General features: G+C 48.1%; 1 protein-coding gene across 1 annotated transcript in view; it reads right to left on the bottom strand.

Annotated features, from left to right (window-relative positions):
- TYRO3 (TYRO3 protein tyrosine kinase) overlaps positions 1-21673 on the bottom strand; it is a gene marked incomplete at both ends in the record, with an annotated part of 38260 nt that extends 16587 nt beyond the window's left edge. The window contains 9 exons of the mRNA XM_079537788.1: positions 99-243; positions 1485-1627; positions 2081-2258; positions 4724-4839; positions 8920-9006; positions 11651-11821; positions 16304-16404; positions 18602-18785; positions 21586-21673. Coding sequence (XP_079393914.1) covers positions 99-243; positions 1485-1627; positions 2081-2258; positions 4724-4839; positions 8920-9006; positions 11651-11821; positions 16304-16404; positions 18602-18785; positions 21586-21673 — 1213 coding nt within the window. The remainder of the gene's footprint in view (positions 1-98; positions 244-1484; positions 1628-2080; positions 2259-4723; positions 4840-8919; positions 9007-11650; positions 11822-16303; positions 16405-18601; positions 18786-21585) is intronic.
- Between the last annotated feature and the right edge of the window lie 2185 nt (positions 21674-23858).

The following is a 23858-nucleotide window of genomic DNA, read 5'->3' as shown; positions in this document are numbered from 1 at the left end:
TAAATGCAAACCTAAATGAAAGATTTCAAAGCTCTAAATGCACCTCTTCTAATGCTGACTACTCTCCCCCATATGAAGGAGTGGCAGTGGACACTCACCCATGACCTCCTGGGCTTCCAGCAGGAAGAGGTCACTCCATGGTCCGCACCCAGCTGAGTTCAGCACACACACCCTGATGATTAGATCTTTGAGAGGGTTCCACGTTGTGAGATTTGCTTTTGTTTCCTGCACAATCATCTCCCCCTAGGAGCAAAGGGCAACACGCTGTAAGATGCCCAAAAAGGGAGCTAAAATATCTAAACCAAACCATTACTGCGTACTTCCTTGGTGCTACAAGGGCAAGGATCTGTGACTCCTGCTCTAGTCCCAGATTCACCACTAACTAGGGATGTCACCTTGGGTTTCTCTTCTCAGAAATCACTAACAGCTTCCCAGGGTGTAGGGAAGATAGAAAGTTTAATGATTTACTTCTTTGAGATCCTTCTATGAAAGTTCCCATATAATTTTTTTTTTCTCATTAGAAGACACAATTGCTTCATCTGTTTTAGACACAAAGATGCACCAACACACTGCAAGGCATCTGACAATTTTAATCCAAAGGAGGAATCTTGTCTGCTTTAACTTACTGGCCAAATCTCAAATTGCTTCTGAATTTCATGGCTAGTTTCCACTTAGGAAAATGAAACCAACATATCTGCAGCAATTTTGGGGACCTTCTTACACATAATTTGCAGCAAAGCCACATGAAGTTTCCACTGCTGACACAATGTAAACTCAATGGGAATCCACAATATTATCATTCAGAAAGTCAGTGATGCTGGCCTAGTACAAAATGGGTCATGAAAGAAAGGAAATAAGTCTCTCTCGCTGCCTGTTATTACAAGCTTGTTCATCATTAATGGGTGCTGGTGAAATGTATATTAAGGAGTGAGAAACCATAAGAAATGCTGTGAACTTCAAAGGCAGATACCTGGGGAAGGTCAACACTGAGAATCAAATGAAAGGCCTACCCTGACAGGGTTCTTTCAACTCCCCACATACTGTAAATTAATCTGCAACCTTCTTTTCGTCATTTACTATGTAACTCGTCCACTTGTTAAGTACACTCCACTGCTAGGATTCGAAAACCAAGCTCTGCCACAGAAGAGAGATCCTGCACTCTGAGCTGCTTTTGGGACAGAACTGGAAAGGGGTAGGGATAAACCAAATCCCTCTCTGTTGTCCTTGTTGTACAAGGAACATCAGGGGAACAGTTCTATCTACACGTAAGCGTTTACGCAAAGGAATTTCACATTAACTGGGTCCAAATACTGAGGCAGTATCATCATTTGCTGCACATCAGAACAGATCCATTTACACAAGAGCAATGTCAGCAATCCAACCCCTCGTCTGGGTAAAAGATGAGGGACCCTCATGCCCAGAAATGTAATCTGACCGTTCTCCAACTCCGTTCACAATGACTCAGCTCCCCCTGGATCTGTTACCTGAGTCATGTTATCCTGAATCCACTCCAACCTGTATCCCAGGACATTCTCTTTCAGCACATCTGGAGCCACGCCTTCCCACTCCAAAACCAAACCAGGATCCCTCTCAATCACATGGATATTTTGTGGGGTGCTGCTTGGAGCTAAATGCAGAAGACAGAATACAATCACTGTGCAGGAAAATCAGGCCCTACCCACACTGAAAGTCACTGAAAAGACAGACTGACCCCCTTTCCTGATATCAGCCAGAAGAGAGCGTGAGGGGAGAAACCAATCCTGCAAGCCACCAACCACTATGTTGGTTTCAAGTTGACAAGATAAGATCAGTCAACATCCCTTGCTTTTCTCTGAAACCTAAGGACCTCAGGGAGCATGCAGGAGCACTGCGGCAGGATCAGTTTGTTTCTCATGCATCATAGCTGTTACCCACACTGGATTATGTATTAACATTTTGTTAGGAAATCCTCAGAGCAGACAAGCAATCTGACAGCATAGACTCTCTTGTGCTTAGGAACAAGAAAGAAGTCCAAAGAAGTTTATCCCCATCTCTTTTTCAGCTTCAGAACCACCTTGCAGACTCACTGCTATTTGCTTACCAAGCTCCAGCGTCTGGAAGTAAACCCTCTCTGTGAAAGGGGAGCTGCCCATCTCATTGCTGCACTGCACGCGAACGCTGTAGTTGGTTGAGTGCTTCAGGCCCTGCACGCCGTAGGCAAAGGGGGGCACTGGGGTAACTTCAGTGGAGACCTCCTGGCCATCTGGGGACTCAGCAACCTGTGTCAAACATGAAACAGCAGTGTTTTACTATGTGAAAAACAGGTCCATAGGGGTATAGATAAGGTATCAGCTGTGTGGAAAGGGAGTTGTCAAATAAGAACCACGAGCAATGCTTTATTTGCTTAAATGACATCACACCCTTATCTTTGGCAACACAGTGACTTTCCACCAGTTGAAAATTTGGTTCCAAATACTTAAAAACACATCCTTACCTATGTTAAAAATTCTACACTTGATTATCATTTCCTCTAAAGAAAATGGAGTGTGCCTCCATTGGAGTGCTTCTTGCTTTTGAGGCTTGTCTAAGTTTGGGCAATGAGCACGGTTAGATCAACTTCCCTTTCGCTGTAGCCTCACACCACCCCTAACTCAGCTTCTTTTTCAGAAGTGCAAGGTCTTTCTGTCTGGCAGCGGATTAGAGGCTTGGCAGACACCAATGGCTTGATTCAGCTGAACTGTTTCAAACCAAATTGAAAATAAACTTTTTATCACTCCTGCAACTCTCCTCTTCCCGCCTTCTCCCTCGAGATCTCAACTCCTACGCAACAGGGATTTTAATTCCACTCTGACAGCACTGCGTGCTTTTAATGCACAGGCAGCTTCAATGCTCCCACTTGCTTTGTACTGACAATAGCAGAGATCTCTGCCTAGCGCCCAGGCTCAGCCCATCTCTCTTCTCAAGCGCATACAAAATAGCAGAGCTAGGAGTAAAGCTGTATGACAAAAGCGAGACACTTGTGGGACTCTGCATTCTCTAGGACTATAGCAATCTTCCTCCCTGCTCACTCCCACATGAACTTTTGGCCCACTGATTTATCTGTCTGGGAAAAAGAAGGTTCTCAAATTTCCTTAATAAAAAAGCATATTGTTGTCATTATCAGTGTCCTCCAAAGCAGGGAAAAAACAATCAGACCTTTGTGCAAAACCCCTCATGCTGATGGTGCATCTCTGTCCATTACTCTGAAGAGCAGGGGTCTCACACCTGCCCCCTTTATTCTCTGCTAACATTGCGTGAACACGGTGATTTCCTGCCCCATCCCTGGCAGAAGCGATCTGCCCACCCTAGCAGGGGGCTTGTGGGACACCCGCTGCTAGGCCACAGTGCCAGAGCACCGAGCCGAGTGCCCCTCCTCCTCCCTCATGGCTCCAGCAGAGGACAATCGCTCCCTCACTGTGAGCCAGGAGCGTGCGCATTCTCACATGGGAATGTGGGTCACTGGCTCTCACAAAACCAGAGCCCTGGGAGCAGGAGGGAAGACAAACTGTGGCATTCCTGCTGTCAAAGCCCAGGAGAGGAAAGGCAGCTTTCTGCTGGCCAAGATGACTGCCAGGCAGGTTAACCTGCTCCCAGATCTAGATTCAGCAACTTCGTCCTCAGAACAGGAAAAGTTTGCAAGGCACAGAGAAGGGTGACAGACTGCTGAGCAGGCAGAACCCGAGTCGCAATGTTTGGCCTCTTTTCCTCATGTCCTTGTTCCCTCACTCCCTGCCAAAAGTGCAAGAGGAACAAACCTCAGAGTGATTAGAATTGCTGAAGCCAATGAACATGCAACCCGGAGAGAATGGGCTGCTCCAACTGGAGCTCACTCGGCTTTGTGCAGGAGGAAGAAAGCCATTTTCAGCTCTGAACGAGAACAGAAGCAGCAACAAAAAACACAGACCAGGGCCAGCTATATTCAGGCATTCCCTCTGCCAGGCAGCCAAATCAGGATGATGGTTTCTTTTACTTGCGAACGGGAATAAACACCAGAGCATGCAACCACTGGTTTCCTTCCCACCTCCCAAATAAAAGAGCTCTGCAAGGAAATTAGCGAGGCTGCTTCCAGCATACCTTGTGCTTGTAATCCTTCCTCTGCATAGTTGGCTACATCCCACAGACATTCCTCTCCAGCTCCTATTAGTGCTGTAATCAGATGGGGAATGCAAAGGGGCTCCCTATCCACACCCACAGATGAGCCCACGGGGAGCTGCGCTGCTTGCTCCAGGAATTGTTGTTTCTCCTGGATGCTTGGCTGCTGTTTGATCTAATCTTACAGTAAGTGCATATGCTGGAAACTAACTCTGCCTGAAGTTGGACTCCTACCATTGTTTCCAGGAATTTAAAGACAGGATCCCATTTTTTAGAGATTTTGAGCGCTGAGCATAAGCTGGTGCTCAAGGATACAATTACCCCTGATGCTTTGGGTAGAACTGGTCTTTGACAGCAGAAAGCCAAATTAGATTTAGAGGCAGGGCTTAAAATTACTCTAAACCACTCTATGATTCTATGAAAACATGCAAACATGCTTGACTTTGTCTAAAAAAGCCCAACTTATCACCTTCCACCATCATCCCCACTTCTCCTGTACCACCCTACACCCTGCAAACTCCTCAGGCAGGTGGCTCACTCTTCATGCAGAAAACCCAGAGCGTACTGTTGTCATAGAGGGGACAACCAGAGCTGTCAGTGGGACAACTCGTACCTGAAGAGTGCAAGAATGGAGGGGAGCACGGCCATCAAACCCTGGCACCCAGACCACACTGGCATTGCTGCTGGTGACCTGGCTCACCGTCACGTTGAGGGGTGGCAGAGGCATGGCTGGAAAGAAAAAAAGAGACTTTTCAGCATTGACAGATTTGAGCAGGTATTCACATGGAAATGCACAGAGCCTTGAGGCTAGAAATTATGCAATGAAATTGCAGACAGAAATGGTACAATATCATATCTTTAGAGTGTTCCTGACTGTGGTGAATGAAACGATTACCTTAACATTGAACAAGCTATCCATATCCATTCTTTCCAAGTGCAGCACACTTGCTGGATGCACAGTGGCAGCTACTCTTCGGTAGCAGTGCAGCAGGTGATGCCCTCACCTGCATTATTCAGTCCCCTTCCTTGCCCCCTCCACTGCAAAATGTGATCCAGTCCAGTCTGTGGGCCTGCACTGTGAACAAATCAGGGCTTCAAAATTCCTCTCCCAGTTCAGTCTGGCCCCAAAGCAGCTCTGCCAGCACCAGGTGGAGGGGTGCGCTGTACAACCGTACTCCACTTCCCCACAGTTGGGCTGCAGCAGCACCTAGAACAGAGCCTGGGTGGAACCCTGCTCCTTCAGCTCTGGGGTTAATAAACTCTAAGGCACTCTCTGTTTTACAGAGGCAATTTGAGGCAGAGTGCTATTACGTGGTTAATGCCACACTACAAATTAATGGCAGAGTCAGAAACAGAAATCAGGATTCCCAGACAGGCATTTAATCAGGCGTTCGTGCTTCCTACATCACAGAGCAGCACTGCAGCATCGCTTCTGCACTCGCTCTGACCAAATACCTCCGTCACCACAAGGGCCTCCAGGCTCTCCTCCTGACACATTCCTCCCAACTCTTTTTCACTCCTGAGTCTCTGCTTTAATTTAGACATCTCACTCCTGAAAAACAGTTTCACAGACACCAATCTCTCCCTGACCTTATGTTCCTCTCAGAATCATACACTGCCACACTGAAAAATTTTTTTCTATTGCATCTCAACAGATTATACCCTCAGAAGTTCTCTTTCAAAAATCTAAGGTCCTCAGGACAAGGTTCAGCCTACAGATCATATTTTCCACCTCTCCTGGGCAACCTTCAGTGAAAAGAGGCAGTGGAGAATCACAAAGCAAAAGTATTCCATCTGCAATCCTCGCTCCTCATCTCACCGTTCTGCTACCAGCAACACCATGAGGCGACCACACACGGCAGCAGATATGGGGGAGAGGATGAGGCAGGGAACAGATGATGCCACAGATTAACCCTATAAAGCCTTCACTGTCCTGTAACTTGTGACCAGGAGGGGGAGGCTACCACATGGATGGAACAGTGCACATGTGTTGCGTGCACACATGTGTCATAGGGCAGAGCACAGGGCTGGGATGGGCAATGCATTCTCTGGGAGTTAACTTACGACTTCCCAGTGTCTTGTTTTCTTCCCCTTTTGATTTTGGTACTCAGGTTCATAAGGAGAAAAAAGGCTGTCTTTTTGCTTGCTTGGGTATCACCAAAACACTGCCCTCAAGTCTTCTGCAAACACAGAGGATCAAGGGACAACTTATCACTCTCTACAACTGCCTGAAAGGAGATTGTAGCGAAGTGGCGGTCGGCCTCTCCCCCTAGGTAACAGCAATAGGATGAGGCAACAGCCTTAAGTTGTGCTACGGGAGGTTCAGGTTGGATATTAGGAAACATTTCTTCTCAGAAGAGGCGATAAGGCACCAGAATGGGCTTCCTAGGGCGGTGATGGAGCCATCATCCCTGGAGGTGTTTAAGAAATGTGTGGATGTGGCACTTAGGCACATGGTTAGTGGGCATGTTGGGCTGATAGTTGGACTGAATGATGCTAGAGGTCTCTTCCAACATCAATGACTCTATGATAACTTTTGGGTTTGTAGTGTTATTTTCAATCCTGGACTGTGGGCCTGAAGGAGACATGACCTATAGTAGCAGTATCAATAATGAGCTATAAACACACCTACACTGTGAAGCTGAAGAGGGTCAGCTTGCTTGCTCCTTCCCCTAACTCTACAGCATGCATGAGGGGCAGATGCACTTCCCCATCACACGCTGAACAAAAAGGAGTGGCTGTGGTCATACTGTGAGACACATGATATGACCCTAGAAGACTTAGCTGCACACATGAGAGCAAAGGCAGCTGAAAACAGCAGCTTAAGTGTTAAGATTATGTGAGTTAACTTCCCCTGTGTTTGCAGAGTGCCTGAAACAATGGGGCTTTGTGCACTGCTGGGGACTGTGAGCTACAATAACAGTAATTTTCTGCTCGGAGTAGACGAGCACATTGTGGGCACTACCGAGAATAGATAATGAACAACAACAGTAGCAAAGAGGAAGAAATGTTACCAGTTTGTCAATGCCCTAGCAAAAATATTTGCCACTGGAAACACAGAAGAAACAAATGGTTTAATAAATTGTAGAAAGACTTCAGAGTCCTCATTAGCAGACAGATCTGTGCAAAAGAGGAAGGCCTTGACCATACATGTACAGACAACTACTTCCAGGAGTAGTATCTTTCAAGTCCACTTGTTTATAGGATCAAGGACTAAATGAACATTATCTGGGCCAGTTCCTTGCCCTGCTGATGCCCCTGTTAGGAAGCTCTGCTTGAATTTTGACAGGGTTTGTTCCAGATTTTCTAACTGTTGCTCTTTAGAAGCACCTCACCCCTTCCCTAGGTTTATAACTTCTCTTTTAGATAGATCTTTGAGGCATTACATTTAGAACTGTACAACTACAGCTCTGGATTTGACATTTAAAACCTCTTTCTGCCTCTTCAGAAGACGTCACATTCTGGCATATCATCTGCCATACCACTGAAACTCACTTTCCTCAGCTCTGAAGCGCGCACAGGTATGTGAAGGTTTAAGTCCTTCACAAATAAGCGGTGTTGGTTCATCATGTTATGGTTAACCCTGAAGCATTTAGAGCACTTTTTTGCTTTATCCCATCATCTTATCTATGGTTAAACATGTGTTAACATAAAAAAAAAAAAAAAAAAAAAGAAAGAGAAATGCTTGTTTATGCCAAACGTTATCTCCAATTATGGCATTTAGGCGACTTTTAAAGCTTAATAGCTCTGTGAACTAAACTCTATCCCAGGATAAAAATATCCATGGAAGATATATTTCACAATAACCAATTCCACTGCGTAGACAAGCCTCTAAGGCAACAACTCCAAAGGTTTTTAAATTAAGTTGTAAATCTTCCTAGAGCAGCACAGTGCATTCTTGGCATAGCAGTAACCACAATGTTTGTCCTGAAGAAAAACACACTGTAGGAATGGCAGATCTACAGCTGGATTTTGAGCTATATTTTAGTGTATACTCCCTGCTACAATTGCGAATCTGATACAGACATAAGTAGTTGCTGTTACACAGGCTGAGCAATAAGCTGTTTCTTGGGACAAACGATTTTCATGACATGTCTCCTGGAACTGATAATCAAGTGATTGAACATGCATTAAAGCATGACAAAAAATTCAAATGCAGAAGCATCCCAACATGAAGAGGAAGGGAAGAGCTGACTGCTCTGCTTTTTCCTGTTTCAGTCACCTGGATGCAAGGAGATTTGCCATCAGCTTGGGGGCTCTGAATGGCATCTGCCCATGGAAGGGCTAGGAATTGTTTTGAATTAGTTTCTGAAGGGTGAAGAACATAAAAGTAAGATCCATAAAACCAATGTGGATGAGTAGGTTTTATTGGCCACTGGTGATTGCCTTCCATGTCTCCTTTCAGCATCTAATGCGATGCCAACTGAAACAAGCAGAAGTAATGGCCTCTTTAGCACTAAGAATACCTATCTATCTCCAGGCAGTAAAGGTTTCCCCAGAGATGGTTTAGATGATACCCAGCTACATCTCTCACAAACAATCTGACAGCTCTGACCTCCTTCTTTTCAAGCAGAAAGTGCTATTTGACATCCCATTTCCATTCCTGAATCAGATGTGCTTTATTTCCAACAGCCTGGGACAGGGCCCTGCGCAGCAAGTAGGATCTGCCAGCAGAGCACAAAGCATGCTTTTGGCTGCTGAGAGCTGCAGCCAGCAGCTTGCCGGCAGCTCCGAGGCAGCCCTTCACATTAAGGAGCCTTTCCTCCACTCCCCACAGTGCAAACCCGCCTCCCACCCCCATCCTCTCACCTTTAATCTGAACCGTGGCTGTCCGAGAAGAAGACAATCCCTTTACGTTGTGAGCTTCGCAGGAGAACACTGTGCTTTGATTAATACCTGGAAATCAGCCAAGAAAAGGAAAGAAAACAAACAGCTATATAATCCAGCTCCAACCTTCAGCAGAATTTCAATGGTGTGATATCTAGCTTATGCTGTACAAGCAGTTGGAGAGCTGAGCTGGGTGCCAATCAAAAGCACATGGATTTCAATGTAATTAATGTGATAACTACATTTTTAATGGAGAGAACCTGGCAGCATAGAAGAGCCTTCCTCGAAGCTTCAGAAAGCAGTGCAAAAGAAGGACGAACCTGGCAGAACAGCAGATCACAGCACTTGATCAGAAGATGTCCCTTTCTCACACACTGCTCTCTTGGAGCAAGGACCATGCTGAACTACGTGTCTCATCAGCACTCCAGCTCTCAGCCTGACACCTGAGCTCCTCTACAACAGCCACCACCAGGCAGGCTTCCAGCCAGACGTGTGGGCTTCCAGCTAATGCCCACCTGCCCCTCGCCTTGCATCCAACTTTGGAAGACATGTAAAGGAAATAAAAGCAAAGCACTGCTGCATCAGTATGGAGGCACTTTGCAGGAGTGATTCAATAAATGGGATGGCTATGCACGCTCTCTTCTGTGAGCACCTATCCATCCCACAGGGCCTGAACATGTCATCATACTGATATCCAACTGCTCCAAGATGCATATGGGTATTGTTAATCGAGCATGACTAGGACACATTTGCAAAGCTGCCTAGAGAATCATGACCAACCAGCATTTTTTTTTCCACTCTGTTTGGCCCTCAGCTGCCTTACAGGGCTCTATCTGAGAAAGGTTAAGTGCTGGGACACTACGGGCATGCAGTTCAGGAGGGGAAAGGTCTCTCAGAACCACGTGGTGCAGCTTGCACAATATCTGTTTTTGCCCTGTGATACATCTTCTAAGAGCCTGAGACTGACAGCATTGCAAAGAAGATGTAGTAGAGGACAGGAGGGACTGCCACAAAATAAAAGACCAATACATTTTAGATCCTTTCAGTCACCCCAGTCAGGCAGAGGAAAGGGTTGCCAGCACGCAGCAGAACAGAGAAGCACCTGACACGCAAGGCACTTCCCAAAGACAGGATCAAATACAGGAAAACGTGAAGGGCACCACAAACCAATACCTCTTTGCTCTCCAACGCCACTGCCAGCGCCCCTTCCCAAACACAACAGGCCTTTAAACAAATTGCTTGACAAATCTTTTAAAGGTTTGCTTTCTGGACACTACTTAATCATTATTTTCTCCATCATTTGACATTTTCATTAGTTTACAATGCGTGACCAACCATCTTTTGACATGCCTCAGCAAAGAGAAGAGCCCCCAAGGAAAATCCTAATTAGTCCTATGCAGTTAAAATTCTAAGTAATTCAGAAGCTAGTTTCCAGGTGAGAAAACTATCAATTTTGCCTTTTTCCTTCTGATTAAATAAAAGAGATAAAATGCCAGCACCTGGCCTTTCAGCTCCACCACTGCCCTACAATGTCAAAAGTTTAGTGAGGCACCAAAAGATGAGGTCAGTAGAAGAAAGGACACTTTTTTTTAACCATTTTCTCCCTTTCAATGATCAGTCTTTTCAGTTTTCAACCAGCAGATTATATCATAAGGGAGCAGTTTTCATTTCCAACTTGGAACAGCATCCAGCGACTACGTAGAAGAGGGAACTGATGATAAAACCATCGCAAATCACAAACCAAGTTCTGATTTACATACAAATTAGGTTTAAAGGGAATGCTTAATTGGATTGGATAGCTTGAAGGATGGCCAGAGATTTAGACAAACAAACTCCCTCTGGGTGTTAACTGTATTAACACTGAGGAAGAGGCCCCAGAGATGAATCTGAGTCATAAAACCTAGTTAGTTCAAGCTTGGCTCGGGGTTGCCAACAATAATAGCAGCATAGAGACGCATCACAAAGCTGTTGGACAAGTAACTAGAATTAAGTTACCTGTAGGAGGATAATGACAAGAATAGCTACTGGTAGTTATACACCGCCCTATCCTGAAAGCAGGCTGAGGAGAGCCCAAAATACTACTGGCTCCTGGTGGGAAGGCAGTGTTACCACCACACACTACCACCAGCTCTGGAGCAAACTGTTGTCTCTGAGGTTGTCAACCAGCCCATTTCAGCACCAATACAAACAGCCTAAAAGTGCCAAAATACACGAGGAGGTCAGGTTTTAATGACAACAATATCCAGCATAGCTGCGAGACTGGAGTGAGGGGGAGAGGGGAAAGCAGTGCACGGCATGGCTATATGTGGAAAGAGGAGGTGGTGTCTGTTACATGTGAATGCTTTCAGGTTTCTAAGCCAAACATCACCAACAGAGTGATTTAATAAAGCCATAAACACACTCCATGTAGGTGGAACAACAGAAGAGGCACCCAATGCATCACATCTCCAGTAGCATCTTCATCACAGTGCCAGCTCCACCTGAGCTCTGAAGAGCCTGTACCCCAGCAGAAAACACAGCCATCATCCTCCAAGATGATCTGGCTTCATATGTTGTGTTCATGATCTCTCAGCCCTCACATGCAGTCAAAGAACATTCCCAAACTGTGTGGCGACTCAGTGTCACTTAGGCATATATGGAAGAGAGCTCTCCTCTCCTCTCCCTTTCAACACTTTTGATGCTCAGTGACCCTCTGCACTGGCAGCAGCCTTACCTGACACGTTTAAGATGGAGGGGGAGATGTCTGGAAGCCCCACTCTAGAGTCTCCCATCCACCAGACAATTGTCACTGGTTCAGGGGGACCAACAGCAGCACAGGCCATATGAAATGGGGCATTAGGGGACACGGACACATCCTCAGGTTCCACAGTAAAGTAGGGCACACCTAGAAAAGCAACAGACAAGTGATAGGAACTTGAGAGGCTTTTTCCAACTCTGTTTTTTACCTCTAATACCAGTGCTCAACACTGGACACCCATCTACCCTGCCCCTGTGCCTAATCTGACCCTGCCCAAGCCCTTAACAAGATATGCTAGATCACCTCAGGATGTGAATGGCCATTCATTCCTACTATAAGTCAGTGAGAAAAGAATGCTTCCTCCCCAAAATGCCTTTGAAAATCTCTCTTTCACCAAGCCTCCTTCAAAACTTCCCTATAAAGTAGCTTTTAACAGTATTATTTGCTAATTTTTTCAGTTGGAGATAATGGAGCTTTAAGAAGCAACAGTCCATATCCATAGCCATGCCTGGCACCATTTTTAAGACATTTAACCCAGCTGCAGATACTTCTAGCCACACATTAAAAATGGAACTTTTCAAACACATTAAACTAGTAATGTGTGAATGAGGAGAGAACTCCTCTGATGAGATGCAGGGATCACTCACAACATTCTTGTCATGGTTTTATGATTTTTGGTCATCAGTATTCCACACCATAACATCATGTAATGCACTGGGGGTGGGGTTTGATATCTGCCGAATGTTCGTCCGACGGAGAAGAACTACATTTCCCCAGGAGGCTTTGCGGTCAGCAAGGGGATATAACTCCATGCAAGGTCACCTGATCCTTCTTCTTCGCCTGCGCTTCGCTGTCTGCGCTTCGCTATCTGCGCTTCGCTGCCTGCGCTTCGCCGTCTGTACTTCAGTCACTCAACTGGACTGCACTTCTCACCCCAGCATTGTGGTGAGGTCTATACAATTCAAACAGATTCTCTCTCTCTCTCTCATTGTATTTTACTAATACTATATTTAGTAAAATCATTTGTTCCACCTCAGATTAGTGCTGTTGTTTTCAAGTATTTTGGGGTCCCCTGCTTCCCCTTTCCCAGAGGCGCGGATCCGCAGATCCCTCCGCCCTGCTGGTCACGGAACTGGGCCGGACCAGCCCATAAACCGTTGACAATTCTGCACAGCCAAATTGAATGGAGGGGCTGCCCAGCATGCTCAACACTGAGAGAATCAGACTGCTCTGAAATTAGGGATGATTTGTTACAGAGCTAACATAAATGTAATTAGCTCAGTAAGTATCTGTTTGCCACAGTGGCAAAAGTCCAGCTTGGTGCAACAGGCCTCGGATCAGAACCTTAGGGAGCTGCAGTAAGGCTACCTCAGGACTTCTCTCAACTGGCAACAGCCCAGTGCAATGCAGTGCATCCAGAGATATGCTTCCTCTTACAGGCAGTGCCAAGCCTCTGGTGGTTTCAGTGTTTCAAACCAGTCGTGCAGTTTCAGCAGCTACCAGTACTACGTAACAAGTGACACCCACTTCTGGTGACCAGTGGAGGACTTGAAGGCCCAGAGAAGTGCTGAGCACCTTTTAAACTCAAGCACAGCATCTAATGACAGTGTCTACACTGAAAGGAGAAATGAGGCACCCCCAGACAGAGAAAGTGTTTGGGAAACTGCTAACAGAAAGAGCAATGAACAATACTGGTCCCTCACACGCTTAGGTCACCTGCCTGCCCTCAGACAGAAGTGACAGGTCCGCATGGCTCCAGCTGGCACAGCAGATGCTGAGCACGTGCAAAAGCAGGCAATTAGTAGGTACTGAGATAGATTTAGGAGCCTAATGCTTGTCATTCCCTCTGCTCTACAACTAAAAGTGGCATCCTCCATCTTTTACTGACAGCCTGGTCACCATTTATGTCCTTCATGTGGCAGTTTCTCCGTGCCTTCCTCTCTTCCTTGCCACTTGTCCCTTCCAAGTGATGTAAACGAATCATCTTAAACAGGTCTAAAAATAGGTCACCTCAGGAATGACACTGCCAATCTGCACAAAAACCAGTGCTCAGAACATGTATAGCCATTGCCACGATTCATCGCTCATTTGTGCTTACATGCTTTACTTGTTTACTGCAGTCACACATAAAGAATAGAAGAGAACGAACTTTTCAGATACCACCTGTGAAACCTCCACCTGCTTTGTCCTCCTTTTCTAGAGAGGCCAGAGGGGAAAATACCGGTGTCCCTTTCTACCCGTGAGCTGGATCCCTGCCTGCTGTTCCTTTGCCATGGCACCCAAGGTAACCTTCTGGGAGGATCCTGTCCCGCTCAGCAGGTTTTCTCACTTTGGTAGCAACTAACCAGATCAGCCACGACCACAATTAAAAACTCTCATAGTTTAGGGAGTGCAGCTGACTCATCTGGCTCAGGAACTTGCACTGCCCCTGTAAATACATTACCTGGACACCTCACTGTCTGCAGCATTTTGAGCCTCCCAGTTCCCAGCAGGAGGTGAGTGCCAGCACCCACATCTCACAGATGCACCATGGAGGCAGCTAGCAGCCAATAGCCAGGAAAGCATTGGCAAAAATCAGAAAATGAGCCTGTGCATTCTTTATTCCAGCATCCACCCTACAGGGATAATCTTCTACAGCTCAGATTTTAGACAGTATTAAGGTGAACCTATCTGTGTGTGTCAGGCTGGGGTGCTGACTCCATAGGCATATTGGGGGTCAGCAGCCTCAGGGACAGCCCCATGGTCAGGGGTGTAATTTCAGAGGGAAGGTTCTATAAGAAGAATAATCCTTATTTTCAGATGGTCACTCTGCAGCATGCCTCTGGATTACCTCTTCAGGCATCAAACACTATCACCTTCTTAGTAAAGCCAGAATCTAGTTGCTACACCAGAAACATTCTCAGTCATTTTGTTTTGTAAATTCTGAGGAGTGTTTCATACAATCAAACATTTGCATTGTATTACAGACACAGTTCAAACACCAACTTCTGTCTGATAAAGACTAAGTGAATCTCCACCCACAGATATTACATATCTCACTGTAAGTTAGATCCCCAAGTCTAGTATTGCACTGTACAGCATAGTGAAGGGTGTCAACGCCTACAGAGGGCTGTGTATGTGACCAGAAAAGATTCCCTCTCAGTCAAAGAGGAGAACAGTCACTATTAAAACAGCAAATCACTTCTAGATAAAGCTGGCATGCCCAAGGAAGAAATATACTCAGAGATAACAGTGAAGGTGGGACTGACAGGCATTTGCATTCCCAAGCATTTTCTTACGCTAACAGCAGCTAGTTTCAGTTTGTTATTTTTAAATCCTCCCTTTATCACTTCTTTTAATTTTCTGTTAATTATTTATCTTTTTCCACTACCTTCCAGTTCACATGACTACACACTCAGTTCAAGTTTAACTAGTTTCTGTCATATTTGCTTTTCTCATAAAAATGACTAGATGCATTTTTAGCTCGTTCTGCTGTAAGCTTTGGCCTTCATTCACAGCACCCCCCCTTCTCTAGCTGCAGCTGGTTTTTGTGACTTTGTTCTTTTCTGCCTGTATTATCCAGAAGGGCTCCTTTGTTTTTCAGATTGCTCAGCATACTGAGCTACCCAATCACTCCTAATGCCCCCACCATGCAAATGCAGCCACCTCTGGAATGGGCCATGGCAATTGGAAGAGAAATAGAAACCCCATACGGAAGCAAATTTTAAGCTATAAATAATGTTTCTCAGATGCTGTGCCTGAAGTTTTAGGTAGACAAACCCCTGGAACTCATGAAGACAACTGCAGGACAACACTCCTCTTCCCATGAGAACTACTACAAATGTTTCCACAGCTCTGAATGAGCAAGACCTTTGCTGTAAAATGCCATCCAAACGACACCATCTTCGGTGGCACCCAACCTATGCCCCCTCTTTAAAAGCACTGATCAAACTCTGGCCCAAAATGTTACTAATTACACCCAAGAATCCAGTTCTCTATGCAAATACATTGTTCCCGTCAACTGCCTCATCAAATACTGCACCATCCTATTACTACCAGCTTCCAAGGACTTAACAAGGCTTAAGAGAAATGAAATACAGGCAATAAGAAGCCACCAAACCACTCTGCTTCAGGTAACTTTTAGACAACTACCCACAAGTTGTATTTTGTCAAATAAGGCTAGGCAAACGGTGCCACATCAAGGTGTGTCTATGAAGCACTGATGTACAGTGCTTCACCCGAAGCTCTCAGAACTGGGTTAAAGCTGTACTGTGCCCTCAAAGATCTGTTTGACCAATACACAGAACCATCTGAAGCCCTGCTTTGAGAAGAAGGCTGGAGCAGATGATCCCCATGGATCCCTTTCAGCCTATTCTATAAACTATTTGAAGACCAAAGCAACGGTGGATTGAGGGACTGGAGGGAAATGTGCCAAAATAAAACCAGAAGGCAAATAAACTGACAGCTCCTTTCCTCAAAGCTACTACCCTTTCATTTCTTAGTCCTGCTCTGGAGCGACCTCACTGCAGTTACCTGCAGTGGTTCAGAGCAAAGAAGCTTGTCACTCAAGCAACCCATTCTCATCACTTCCACCTAAAATATATTGATGGGTCAATCTGAAAGGAAACCAGCACTACTACTCCTCCTTACCTTCCACTATGAGCCACACTTGCTGTGATTCTTCCTTCTTCCCCCCGTTCTCAACCTGGCACCAGTACTTCCCAGAATCTGTCCTCTCGACGGATTTCAGGCTGAAAAAAGTCAAAAGCCATATCGATATTTTATGTGGATAAAGCACATTTTGCCCCAAAGGACCCTCTAGAATTTGGCAAACCAGATGCACAGACAGCAGCCACAGAAATGCAGCCAGCTCTGGGGAGGAGGGCAATAGCCAGCACAAAGCACATGGAAACCAGTGGAGAAAGCAGGCTCCTCCCTAGAGTGGATGGAAGGATCCTCAGCAGAGCAGACAACCTCTCTCTGAAATATCCTTGCAGAAAACCTGTAATTTGTGTCCTTAGAGAACTGCAAGAGGTCAGTCCTCTCCTTGATCCTGAGTCGTGACTATCTACTCATTGAGAGCAACAGCTCAGCCCACAGTGCCTGAACTAGCAGAAAACTCCAAATCACACGCCTCCAATGAGCCCAACTGTTCTTCCTCAGTTAGGTACCTGGACAGCTTCCTGTGGGAATAAATAGGTCACTTCACTGTGCTCAGTGTTATTCTAAAGCATTTCACACTGCAAAACAACTTGCAGCTCTCAGCTTGTGCTTTCAAAGAGGTTACACTGCTTACTCCACACCCTGACCTCACCCTACAAACCTTTCTACACTGTTACTTGCTTAGCATCAACTCTCCTTCTGAAAGGATGCACCTAAACAGGGGAAAGCAGTTGTGGCAACTGAGCTGTTCATAGGAGAAATTTTGCTCCTCCATCCACCACTGGATATCTGCAGCATCTCAGTTGCTTCTGATATGAAGACAGCGTAGTGAGTAAGGCAGAATTTGGTCCCAAAGCTGCTACAGCTACCAAAGGTAGCAGTGTGACTCTGAGTGCCCGTCATTATAGCAACGTCTACTGCCCCGTCAGGATGAGCAGCCATGTGCCTACTGTCATGCAGGGATCTTCAGCACATCTGAGACCCACTTTCCTAACACTAGTCCTTCTTGGAGACAGGGAAAGATGTATCAGGACAGAAGACTGAAAAGGGAGAGTATTTGGTGAAATACACACAATGGTCCCATTATAGCCTGATTTTCAGAGCTGTACCTTCCCTTGGAAGCAGCAGTCCTGCCCATTCAGACACATGTTCTGAAACACAGCGATTGCAGAGTCACGCAGTGGAGAGAAATGACCAGTTCAGTAGCAGAAAAGAAAAAGGAGAGAAACATGGAGACGTCTGGATTTAGCACCCTAACTTAGCCCTGGGGCTGCAGAAAATTCTCAGTGGAAAAAAGCAAGATGTGAGAAGAGATCAGATTGACAGAGGCAAAGCAGAACGGGAAGAAGTAAATGGTATAGATTCAAGACAAACTGTTTCCATAACATAACGTTATGCAACAGTTTCACAAGGCATAGAGGTGTTTTTTTTTTTTTTTCCTATGAGAACATTTATTACAGGCAAGTCACAAAATTTTTAGTGGCTGGAACTGGAGACTCCATGCAATGCCACACCAAGAGACCTAAGAGGAGAAGCCTCAGCTCAGAAGATTTATTCTTAGTCAGTTAACAGTTTTGAGCCCTCAGAGTGATGGCATGCTTGCTTGTACAAACTCTCCTTATGTAAAGAAAAAGAGCCAGAGGCTTGGATCCTGTTTAACTCACTTCAAGAACTCACCAACACTCACCTCCTGCTGCATTAAGCTCGCAGAAAGCTGCGCTGCAGAAGGGAGTTCTTGAGCCTCTGAGCAGGGCAGGCCTGGTATCGTGTGGAGTAAACATATTAGAAAAATCTCTGCAAAATAACTCAGGGAAGGTTCAGATGCCAAATACACTTCCTCAAAGAGAGAAAGCAGATGGAGTCCTGGGAATCTCCCTTTCAATGAACAAGGCTCACCCCTCAGGCAGACTGACAGCTCGAGAGAGAAAAAGAAAACAGAGTACAAGAGAGAGAACCTGTAAGTCAGGCATTAGTCTTCCAGCTGCGCAGCAGAGCAAGATGAACGAACAAGGCAAGAACAGCCTTTCACCTCGAAGTCATGTCTCAAGCAGTACAAGTGTTAGCAAAGCACCTGTTAGCACAGCAGTCAGGAAACCAGTAGGGTTCCAGTGTATCGCTTCAGCCTTCAGTGGCTTCAGTTCTGCTCTCAGTTATGCCTTAGCCATATGCTGAACTGCAGGCCGAAGGACCCTGCCCACCGAGGTCACTGCAGTCACAAAGCTATAGCTGACAGCAGAACACTGCAATAGCTTCCATGATAGTCTTCGTTCTCCACATCTGGTGTACCTGAGGAAGCCGATCCAGTGATCTTCATCTACTGGAATGTACACCTGGTCTACGCTTTGCACCACTGCTCCATCTTTGATCCACAACATCTCGGGATCTTCCATTCCCTCCAGGCTGCAATTTAGTTTGACGGGTTGACCCTGGGACACCTTTAATTTGATTGGAGATCCTGTAAACTTCATACCTAAAAGAAAAATACTACTCCTCCCCACCCCCAGAAAAAAGGGGGGTTGGAGTACAGCAAATTACTCCAGGTTGGCGCTCTGGAATTACATACCCTACCAGAATGCTCTGCAAATAGAGCAGCAGTCTTGCCTCTGCTTGGCAACAGTCAAAGGCACCAAGATTGCTATAGTGGAGAGAGGTGGTGCTCAGTCTGCACATGGGGCTGCTCCCAGCTCTGCTTGCTCAGCACTAGGTAACGCTACCAGGCAGAACCAGCCTAAAGGGCCAGAGTTTGGCCATGCCTGCGGTCCAGCTACATTAAGCACATTCTCACTGCAGTACCACACCTCCCTCTTTCTCCCCTGCTTTCATTTCAGCTACAGAGCTCCTGTGCTGCTAAGAAAGCATCTTGCTTGCTCCATTGTACACATCTGAAAAGAGCTGGGACGCAAGAAAGACTCAATTATGCCATGTTATTCAGTGTACACAGCTCCTCCGTGTTACAGAAAGCCTCCCTGCCATTTACAAGACCTGTGAAAGCAAAGCCTGTTTTGCAGCACACCTCATTGCTGAGCAGGGATTTGCCACCCAACGCAAACGTGTGCCCCAGCAGCCTCCCCAGTCTCTGGCCCCGGCCAAAGGCCTGTGCTGTGCTCGGGTCATAGAGCTGCTACCCTAAAGCAGCAGGACCAGCGCCAGTGAAGCTGCTCACTGCCATGCTGCCGCAGAAGCAATCGGCATCTGGCCGAGAGCAATGTGTGTGGGTGGGTGGGTGGGGAGTGCTTCCCTCGAGCAGAGTGCATCTATGGAATGTGTTACCATGAGAGAGCACGGAAGCCAGCTGGAGAAGCACGTTTAAGAAAGATGGCAAATAAAAAAGGAACCAGAGGATCAAAGGAGACCGTGGGAAAGGTGGAATGTGGAAAATAAATGTGAAGCTGGTTTTGTTAGGGAGAGTGGCCATTTCCTATGCAGTGGCACAGGACCGACAGATCAGAACAGGTCTAGCCCAGCTCAATATTATGTCCTGAGAGCGGCTTCCGCATCCTTCAGGAAAAGACAACAAAAACAAACACCAGCAACACCACCCCACCACTCCCCCTCTCTGGTGCAGCACCACGCATTACAGGCACTGGCTGCCAGCTGCTTGCAGGATGCCTCACTGCCCTACAGAGCACTGTTGAGCCAGCAGCCCTGCTGCTCTACAACTCCATCACACCCAAAGGTGACCAAACACAGAGGTGCATTGCATGCCACTCCCCCCCAGCCCCACAACTCCTGCAGCAGCAGGGAAAGTGTGCAGCCCAGCACCCCAAGCAGCCCTGAATGCTGGCAGCAGGATGTTCCCCCATGGAGTCCCACCAGCTGCTAACAGCTGCTGCCAGCACACTATGTTTTTGCATACCTGCTGCTGTTAATTCAGAAAATTGACAAAAAGCACAGCAAAACTAGTAAGCTAGCTTTAGGTTAGGCTCTGCAACTGGTTTGCAGGGCTAAGGATTTAATCTCCTTGGGTGAGGATGATCTAATCTCACATTACTTAACTCATCTGTAACACAAATTGCATATCTCCGTGCGTGCCAGAAAACAGCCTCCCTGCCACTGCTCAGTGCTGGAGCAAAACAGGAAAGCTGAAAGCTGCACAAAAGCTCTCTGTGCTACAGCAAACCAGCATGGGCAGGCAGCTGAGCACATGGACACTGACCAGCACTCTCTCACCTCAGGTGCCTCAAAGGAGAAGCAAGCTACCCGGACTCCCCAGGCTGGCTCTGCTGAAGAGTTAGCCACAAATTAAACAATGAAGTGTCATTAGAGACCCTTTATGGTTTCAGTTCCCACACTAAGTAACGCTGGAGGAATTTAACATACAGTGCGAGCATTCAGCCCAAGTTGTAATTCTCCACATCGTCTAAGTATAACGAACCCCCTGTCAGTACCGACTGAAATGAGGAAATACAGGTCAGAGTCTTCTGGTAAATTCACAGGTTTCTGACAAAATGCAGCCTAATCTGCAGCACCCTTCCTGCAGTTATCGGGAGGGAGCACAGAGGCGATCAAAGTTAATTTGAACACCTCCCTTTCCTCCTTCTACTCTCCACTCACACCTTCCCATCTGACAGCACTCGGGCAGCACAGGGAACAACCTCACCCCGCGGGGCTCCTCCGAGCCGATCTGCACCAGCGGCTCCCGCTGTAGCGTGCAGGGCTGCTTGAAATGAAATTATGTCACATTCCTCGCCAACAGACGGAACTGACAGCAAAAGAACACACCGGCTGTCAAACACAAAGGCAGCGGATCTGCCTGTGGTAGTTTTTAAAAAAACAAACTCTTGAGACAGCTGAATCTTTTGATGGCTGGGAACAGAAGCACGGTCTGCTGAAGTTATTTCTGGAGCGAGGGGGAGATGGCCGCTGTCCGCGCGCGCTGCGGGCAGCTTCCCGTGCCCCGCCGTGCCCGCCGCTCCGGCTGGCCGCTGCCCGTCCCGTCCCGCCGCGGCGCCGCCGCTCCCGCGTCCCGCCGCCTCCCGCCGCCTCCTGCCCGCCGAGCACCGAGCGGTCCCGGAGGTGAAACTTCGGGAAACCAGTTCAGAAAGAACACCAGCAAAAGCCGCCCGGGAACGCCTCGCGCCCGGCTTTCCTCCGAGGAGACCCGAGCGAGGCAAGCTCCGGGGCGATGCCTCCGCCAGCCCCCGAGGCTTTCCGAGCCCGCCGCCAACCGCGGCTCCCGCTCCCCGCAGCCCGGCCTCGCGGGCACGCTAAGACCCGGCCACCTGTGGCGGCGTCGGCCCCGTGTCCCCGCCGGGCTGTCAGCGCCTCACCTGCCGCCACGGCGCCGTCCCGGAGCGCCGCAGCCCACAGTCCCAGCAAGAAGAGCCGCGGCAGCGCCATGCTCCGCCTCAGCTCCATCGCTCCCGCACGACCATCCTCCCCCGGCTCCTCGGCTCCGCCGGGCCGCCCTTCGACGCTGCGGGAACGCTCCAAGTTCCGCGGCGGCTTCGGCCGGGTCAGCGGCGCTCCCGGTGCTGCGCGGCGCGGCACGGTTCCGCCGCTGGGCGCTCAGTGCCGGGCTCTCTCCCCCTGTCGGCGCGCGGCCGCGCGGCTCCTCCCCCGGGGCCGGGGCCGGCCCTCCGCCACCGCCTTCTCCGCCAGGAAATGGCGCTTTCGGGCGGTCATCGCGAGCCGTGGTCCCCCTCTGACATCACGGCATAAATAAATATACATGAGCGGCCCCTGGAGCGGAAAATCACCGCCCCGCCGCCGCCGGCCTCTCCTAGCCCGGCCCGAGGCGGGCAGAGCCGTGGGGCCTTGGGGGGCCGAGGGGGGTCGTTCCCGCAGCACCACCGAAGGGCTGGCGCGCACGGGGCATCGGGGAGAGGACGCCACTTCCCTCGGGGCCTCCGTGTGGGAGCGGAGGGCAGCGTGGCTCGGGAGCCGCCCTCGCCGGGCAGAGGGGATGGTGGGGGTTCCCCTCAGCCAAGGCTCTGGTGCGGACCGCAGACCTCAGCACCCCTGCTCCGTCCGTCCTTCCTGCAGGGATGTGCACCCTCAGCCTCCTTTCTGCTGCTGCGAGGGCAAGAGGAGGGCTGAGGAGATCTCGGCTCTCACAAAGTGACCCGCAAAGTGTGGGGAAAGTCACTGACGAAACAAAATCTGGCACTATCTTTTCACAGGGATTATGGTGAGAATCTCAGTTGAAAGATGCCATAAGAAGCACAGTCATTACGGTGCAGCATTCAGCTCTGCAGCAGCAACTACAGCACTTAACTGGTGGCCCTGCAACTCTCTGTGCCCCTGCAATCCGCACTGGGGCACTGGGCATAAGGAGGAGCCTTGCTGGGGCTGGTGGGGAAGGGACAGAGGGACAGAGTCGTAAGAAGGCAGTGGGAAGGCCTTCCTGTGCCACGTGTGCCAGGCCCTGGGCTGGTAGGAGGCAGTCACGCTTTGCTGGAAGCAGAGGAACAATTGGAATTGTCAGTAGCGGGGGATCTGGCTTCAGAATGTCTGAGAAGGGCTTTATTTCAACAGGAAGAACTGCATGGAAATTGGACCAAGATCCGGCACGCGTTGCCAGTTGGAGTGCAAACTGCTGTGGGAAAACACAGAGGAGTGCAGCACTGCTGTGCAGAATCTGGGAAACTGGTGATTCCAAAATGCTTTTAGGAATTGAAGACAAATACTCTCTCCTGGCCATTGGTGTTGCTGCATTAATCTGTGTGGCTTTGTACTGCAGGTCATGACACCGGTGATGGTGGTGCTGCATTAAGGCAAAGGACACAGCACTGAGGCACACGCGTGGCTTCAGTGCCCTCCTCTTCTTACTTCTGCTGTGGCAACACTTCTACCATATCTGGAGCTGCAGCAGTGGGTGACAACAGTGTGATTCCTGAGGGCATCAGGAGCAGCCATGCTCTGTGAGCAGGAGCCCTGAGATGGCTGATCAGGTGCTCCCTGCACAGGCCCTTTGCTGAAGCCAGCTGGTTCAAGGACAGCCCGGAGCTGCTCCCAGCTTTCCAGTCACTTCTACCAGCAGCCGTGGTGTGTAACAGCAGGGAGCTCTACATGGGGCTGTTTACACCTTAGAGAATAGTTCTCAAATAAGTGCCCCAAAGCTGGGCTAGACCATGAGCAGTAAGGAAATAAAAACCCTCTGGGCTTCTCAACCTCTCACAAGGACACAGTCCAAGAGCTCTGGATATTGCAGCAGCTTTTGAGCACATTGCAAAGGTTAAACTTGGCTTAAACTGTCTCCTTTCTCTGCCCAGTCCATCATAATAATGGGATTGCTAGAGCTTGTTCATGTCGGATAATAACACTGTTTGATGTGGCCACTTCTGAGGACCCAAATATAACACTCAGTCCTGAAATACACATCAGACTAAGCAGGCCATGGCAAAGCATGGGAATAGTATTTAAAGTTGCAGGTAGATGTTGCAGCTGCACAACCTGCCTCTGTGCCTGAGCCTGCTGTAACTGATTTCTGCTGCTCATTCATCTGAGCTGCATCTGAACTCTGTTCCCTTCTAATTTATGTTATTCTACCATCTCTTCCTTTCTTTCTCATCTTCCTCCCTAACACCTCCTTCAGTCAGAA

The sequence above is a fragment of the Tetrao urogallus genome (genome assembly GCF_951394365.1).
Source record: "Tetrao urogallus genome assembly, chromosome: 6".
NCBI classification, from domain to species: domain Eukaryota; kingdom Metazoa; phylum Chordata; class Aves; order Galliformes; family Phasianidae; genus Tetrao; species Tetrao urogallus.
The sequence above is the reverse complement of the archived record's forward strand: the minus strand, read 5'-3'. Positions and strand labels throughout refer to the sequence as shown.